The sequence below is a fragment of the Hakea prostrata genome, chromosome 4, assembly GCF_041222555.1.
Source record: "Hakea prostrata isolate BN-2017 chromosome 4, UWA_Hpros_2, whole genome shotgun sequence".
Taxonomy (NCBI): Eukaryota; Viridiplantae; Streptophyta; class Magnoliopsida; order Proteales; family Proteaceae; genus Hakea; species Hakea prostrata.
Genome location: NC_142603.1, coordinates 7,272,415 through 7,279,306, shown reverse-complemented (window position 1 = coordinate 7,279,306; position 6,892 = coordinate 7,272,415). Strand labels below are relative to the sequence as shown.

Sequence of the window (6,892 nt, the reverse complement as noted above, 5' to 3'; positions counted from 1 at the left end):
CTTTCAGTACTGTTTGACAGTTTTAGGTGATGAAGAGATTGAATAAGATAACAGACCTTTCAGCTGATCAGACACTCAAAAAGTAAGTCTTTGCATGTGTTTTTTTTTTTTGGTAAACAGTCTTTGCATGTGTTAATTCTTGCTTTTTTTGATTCTTCATCCTATTCACTCATCAGGATTTAAGATCGACCAAATTTCTAACCCCTCAAATAGAAAAGGATAATAGAGAGCAGGAATCAATAATAAACACAGAAAGTGTACCTTGTTTTCCTGCAGTTACAGTTAGGACCTGGATGACTATAGCCCATTCTTTTCTTTATTGTCTTCGTCTCTATTGGACATTGGAGGGTATCTTTCCTCTTGTAGGACCCATACACTCTTCCCCTTATTCAAAGCTCTGGCTTGAATTGTCCCACCCTTTTCATGGGCTGTTCCATCATTCATGGTTGAAGTTTTACTGAATCATAATAATGGATATGACTAGCTTTCTGACTCTATTTTCTTGTACCCAAAATTCAAGTGGTCCACCTACTTATCAGAGCTGTTCCCATCATTTTTGCAAATTTCAACACTATTGATAGGCATAGATGCATGGTTAGAAGTTGGTGGGTTTTCTGCAATCTGCACTGTTGATATAAATCTATGCAAGAGCCCAAAAATTCTGTGCCTTGCAGCAATCCAAGACGTTTCTTTTTTTGGGACAAGATTTGACTCAAGAGTTCCACAGAAAAACCCACTCATTATTTATTGGTTCTTCTCTTGAATCACACCTTCCTACCTCTCCTACCATTTGCTATAGTGACTCTTCCTTCTTAATTACTTTATGCGCCCCTTTCAAAGCAAATCGGACATCAGTTTCATGTCTGGTGGGTTATTTAAGAGTCTGAAGTAAATTTTCACAGGTTTCATGTGTATCAAGGGTGAAGTTTTCTAATGTGAAATGGTGCTGCTAGCCTACATGGCTAAGGAAAGAAATGTTTCAGGTCATTTATTTGGACACAGTTCTCGATTGAGATCTTTTGATCTTTGATTCCGTTTCCCAACATAGCTACTACTCTGTTAGTGATAGAAACAAAATAAGTAAACAACAACAACTCTTATTAACTTCGCTGAAGGCTTTTTTGTTGGCAACTGGACTGTGAGATCAGTCTATTCTGGGTAGGTTCTGGCAATGGTGGAAGAGATTAGTAGAGTTACTAGATCATACAGACAAAGCAGAAGACACTCGATCTGTCCCCGATTTACCTCCTCTCACAACCAAGAAAGATAGATTAGACAGAAAATTCCGAGTACCCAGAAACGAAATGGCGAAAATTTGGATATCTTCCCAGTCCCACTTTCCAGATTCCACACACCACACGCAGATCCAAAACCCAGATATGAACACATCGATCACTCTTTATGAATAAAGAAGACGACAGTGTTGTGTTGCAGAGACGTCATGGGTGGTGGAGTCTACTCTAGTCGTCACATCTACTCCTGAGGGAGCTTATCTACTACCCAGGCAGTGCAGTAGTTGCACGGCTCTATGCCCTTTTAAAACGCCACACTAATTAATCTCACTACTCACCCATCAATTTGCCACTTTTGTATTGATTTCTTTATGAGTTTTGTCTCAGATTGATCTCTCGTGTGTATTTAGTTCTTCAATCCACATGGAGTTGTGAACCCTATCACCCTATGCGCCATGGCTTTTGGCTGAGTTCTTCCAAGACAAAACCTGCCCTAATTTTAATCACTTGGAATTATTTTATTAATTTAAATAAATAAAGGTTGCCTGGACTCTGGATGAATATTAATAAAGATTAAACAATCTTAAACCGTGGTGGTCAACCGTATAAATAAAGTCCCGTGACCATTGGCAGGTCATACGAAAGTGTGGGAGAATAGAAAGATGGCCTGGTCAGGTAAAGAAGACCTAAGTTCATAGACGACTCAAAAAATTAGAGTTAGTCAATACAAGCATGGCACTCTTAGAACTTATCGATCTTGAATTACATATCAACCATATTGGCCTTAAAAAATTTTATTCAAAAAATTCCATAATTCTTTAATGAAAATTTTGTTTTATTTACTTTTTTTCTTTGGGGTATATATGATTTCCATCTTTAGATATGGTATGTATATGTTTTCTTTTTTTTACCCCCCATGCTTTTTTTTGGTTAAATACCCCCATGCTTTTGTCCTATAAGAAGTTGATATGAATTTCAATTTTAATTTCGAATTTTTAGGTTAATATTTTTTTTTTTTGGGTAAGTGTTAATAATATGTGAAGTATATAGCTGATGTCATTGATTACGTAAAAGAATATAATAAAAAGTTATGTCTATTATATTAACCATGTGGCCCAATATAAACCATAGAGGACTCTTAGTGCATATCGAGTTATTTAAATGGATTATTATATCACATATACATCACATTGGGTGGAGTGAAATCCCAAAATTAATTTGTGTTGCACATATTCTATACATTTTTTATTTTTTTTTTGGTAAACAATAATTTTATTCAACACGGGCAATGGGTGGGGAGGAACATAATTCCACCAACCACACAGTGGAAGACGGCCAATCTTTCGGGCCCGAAACCGAAAGGGCCTTCCTGGCTAAGAAATCTGCAATCACATTAAAATTCCTAGGAATAAAGACAGGGATACAATATTTTATACATATCTTGGCTCCTATCTACCAATTATTTGTAACGATGTATCGCCTAAGCCTTGTATCTAGTCTTATCTTAAATAGAACTGATTGAAACACAAATAGTCGACGTAGCCAATTCCACTCAATTGGAACAATGCACCTTGTTGTTAATGTGTACACCAAAATCCAACCATGATAATGTTTTATGTTTATAAAACAAATCACTAAGTCTCACTTTAATGGTTGACAATAAACTTTCATTCCTTACAATACCTGTTTTTTGTGGGTATGAAGTAATTCATTCAACTAGAGGGAAAAACGCGTGGGGACACAATTAGAGTCGTCCAACCACAGAGTGGTAATAGGCCAACATATCTCTTCCGGGATAAAGATGACCACCTTTGTTAGACTATCGGCCATTACATTGGCCTCTATAGGAACAAAGAGAAATTGGCTGCAAAGAGCCAAATATCTGAGATCACCGCTTGAAAAGTTAGAGGGGCCGCAACTTGGAGGGTGCTTTGAGAATTGACACGAGCTCCAAATTATCGAATTCTATAGCTACATGATTTAGTCCCAACTCAAGAGCAGTTTTGATGCCTTCTCTTACAGCCAAGGCTTCACCATCAAAGATTTCTACAAACTATAGAGGAATAGATTTCACTAGTGAGGGAGGCCTTTTTCATCTCTTATAGCAATCCCAAGGCCTGATATGTTGTTGCTTATATTCCTAGTTATGTCAGTGTTCACCTTAAAGAATCCGCTTTGTGGAGGACTTCAAGTTGTTGCTCTATGTTGTTGGTGTGTACTGTGCCTGCTATCCCCCTTCACTGTACAACTATTCATAAATTGCTTACCATACTCAAGCATACCGATAAACAAACATGAAAACTCTCAAATTACCACACTGCTAATACTCAAAGTTATTATGTATTTTTTTCTTCTTTTTTGTCACATGTAAAAAACATGTATAACCATTGACTAGATGGTTGGATGTAATTAGAGAACTACTATACCTAATTGTAAATGTGATGATGAAAAAGAATCACATCATGAGGGAAAAAATTGAATCAACAAACTAATATGCTAGGTGAATTGATTATTTCAATCGCACGCACCTTTCTCCCAATATATATCTACTCATGTAGTCATACATACAAGCATTTAATCAAGGTATGTTGTTTGATTTGTCATTTTAATTAGAGTCATATGAGGGTGGAACGGAATCTTTTTATTTAAATTTCGTGGTTTTTTCTTTTTGCAAGGACCCTAGGCTCATTGGGGTTAAGTTTATACGCAACTCGACTACATCCTCAAGGACCTCTTATGTGAAAGTGTTAGTGTTTTATCAACTCTACAACCCCTTGGAGTTGTGTAACGTATTTTAATGTATTAAAAAAAAAATCAATCCCTTTTTTATACGATATGCAAGTGACTCCAAATAAAACACTTGTTTCCATAAGTTTCTATCAAAATAAAGATATAGAAGAATAAAAAAAAATGTGATATTTGGGAGAAAAAAGGAATCTATTATTCGATAGGTCTCGATCGAATCTTCATATACATGAAATGAAATGGGGCCCACCTCAGATCGGATTCCATATAGATACATGAGATAAATTATTGTACGTTATCGTAGGAAAGAATCCTTACACCCGCGCCCAAAAAGCCGTAAACGACAAATTGCATAGAACTCTTATAACGTTTGGAAGATGCTTGGCTTTTTCCTTCTTCTTCCTTCTTTTAATAATTCAATATTCCGAATTCCGATTTCCAAATTGGCCAAATTCAATTGTACTGTAACTTCCGTACCGTTTTTGTTTCCGGTGATTTTGTCTTCGAATGCCCATCCAATCCAATCCATATAAAGGGTGAATGAAAAAGAAGTCGTAAACAAATAGAAAGAATAGAAAAAATAGAAATTAGAAATCCGATTCTTCAGCTGTTTCCAATGACCAAACTGACTCTTTCACAAATCTCATCACCACCACCACCTTAATTAAAATTTCTCGATTTTGTTTTTTCTCTCTCTCTCTCTCTCTCTCTCTCTCTCTCATCTTCATGACTCCATCTCTGAATCTCGACAGCTCCTTTTATATCTCTGACCGATAGTTTTTTGTTCACAAAATCTGCATGTGTAAGTTGCAGTCCTTGTTGCTTGGCCTTGGCCCCTCCATTACTTACTCCTATTTCAATGCTTCACCCAGAAACTGAGAGAATCCTAAGCCTTATCGGACCCTTTCTTTAATTATTTCGCATCTGATTTTTCTTTTTCTAAAAAAAATTCTGGGTTTGGAATTTGGATTCTACTGGCACGTAAAAGCGAAGAAGTAGGGACCAGGGAGGTTACTTATAAAAGGGATCTTCACCACCCTGTTTTTCCCTCTTCAGTTTTTTTCTTTTTGTTTTTTGGTTTCTTCCCTTATATCAATCAAACCCAGCAGAAAAAAAGAAGGAAAAAGTTTGGTTGGAGATATGGAAATCACGCGTGCCTTCTGATCCATCCAACTGCTCACTGCAACTACTGATGTTCATGCCCTCCTCTGCCCAGTGACCAATATCTCTTCTACCATCTTGGGTTGTTTGGATTTCTTTCTTCTTGGAAGAAAAGAGAGAGAGAGAATAGGTTTAGGTGATTTTGTTCTAATGATGATGGCTGTTCAAGCTCAGCAGTATTATCAGGAGAATCTGGGCTTTTCGTTGTGTGGATTGCAGGAATGGATGGATCCTTGTAATGGTGGTGTTGGTGGCGGTTTCAGTGATTCATACTTCAATCCTCAACAACAGGAACAAGTGCAGCAGTTACAGAATCTGGATGTCCAGAGGAATTATAACTTGGGTTTGGAAAATTGTCCGGTGATTACTTCTTGTTCTTCCAATGGTAATCTTGCTTTAATTGGGTTCTCTGAGTCTTTAGCTGATCAGATTGATAGACAGTCATTGGAGATCGATCGTTTTGTTCTTCTACAGGTAAGGGAACTGCATATACCTTTCGATTAATTTAACGGGTCTGGATTCTGAAATCTCTTAGGTATTGATCTGTTTTTGTTCTGTTTGTTGGGTGGGAAATCACAGAATGAAAGACTCAGATTAGCTCTGCACGAACAAATAAAGCAACACATGGGGATTCTTCTGAAGAAAGTGGAAACGAAGGCTCAGAGTCTACTGAGACGAAAGGATGAAGATATTGCAAGAGCGGCCAAAAGAACAATGGAACTGGAAGAGTGTTTGAGAAAAGTAGAACTGGAGAACCAAATCTGGCAGAAAGTAGCAAAAGAGAGTGGAGCCATGGTTGAGTCTCTGAATAATACACTGGAACAGGTGAAAGAGAATGCTCGATCATTTCCATCAGCCGGAGCAGAGGATGCAGAGTCCTGTTGCGATGTCTCTCCGGAGCATAACAGAGAGGAGAATGAAAGAGAAGAAGCCAGATACAATGAAGAACAAGAACCAATGGGAAACTTGGCTTGCAAAGCCTGCAAATCTCGACTATCGTGCATTCTTTTCCTCCCTTGTAGGCATCTGTGTTCGTGCAAGTCTTGTGAGGCCTTCCTCGATTGTTGCCCCGTCTGCAATTCTTTAAAAAATGCAAGCATTGAGGTTTTGATGCTATAGGAAAACAAACAAAAAGGACATTGAAATCTTTTCTTTTCTTTGCTTTCGTTCTAACTTGTCCTTTACTTGGGGAAATGGGTTTTCCTTTTCTTTTTCTTTACTAACCGGAAAAGAACAACAACATCATCCATCAACTCTGAAAAGAATTGCAGAGCAGAAACTCAGAGAGATTCATCATTTTCATTGTGAAGTTTTTTTTTTGGAGGTTGGACTATTCATTCAGATTCATTTGTTTTGTCATTTTCTATTTGACTGTTCTTATTTTACCAATTTTCATTTGTTTATTCCCACCAATGCTCTGAAAGGATTTGCAGTATAAGCAAAGCTAAACTGCCTAAACTAATTTAGGAGCGAGACAGGAATAAGGAGGGATTCAGATTTCAGATTTTCCAGTTCAAATTTTCTTATAGTTGGAAATATCAAAAAAAGATATTTTGATTCATTTGGGATTTGGGTTACGAAAAATCCAAACGAGGGAGAGAGATTTTCTCCTTATAATAGCGAATCGACAACTTCTTTTTAAATTATTTGGTGGAGTTTGACGGGAAGATTGGTTCTTTACCCACATCTTCCCGCCATATACGGTGTTAGCGTAATGAACGGCTGTGATGAAGGATTCGGACAGGGATGTTACT

General features: G+C 37.3%; 1 protein-coding gene across 1 annotated transcript; it reads left to right on the top strand.

The window, feature by feature from the left end:
• Nucleotides 1–5,034: 5,034 nt before the first annotated feature.
• On the top strand, nucleotides 5,035–6,892 carry LOC149017518 (putative BOI-related E3 ubiquitin-protein ligase 3). Its single transcript, XM_089154181.1, has 2 exons — nucleotides 5,035–5,612; nucleotides 5,718–6,892. The coding sequence occupies exons 1-2, from the start codon at nucleotides 5,289–5,291 to the stop codon at nucleotides 6,255–6,257; spliced, it is 864 nt and encodes a 287-aa protein (XP_089010307.1). The 5' UTR covers nucleotides 5,035–5,288; the 3' UTR covers nucleotides 6,258–6,892.

Bases quoted from the DNA above. Each gene is read 5' to 3' on its own strand.
- LOC149017518 (XM_089154181.1), top strand. From the start codon at position 5,289: ATGATGATGGCTGTTCAAGCTCAGCAGTATTATCAGGAGAATCTGGGC. The intron at 5,613-5,717 runs GTAAGGGAACTG...GGGAAATCACAG, and splicing joins ATCGTTTTGTTCTTCTACAG to AATGAAAGACTCAGATTAGC.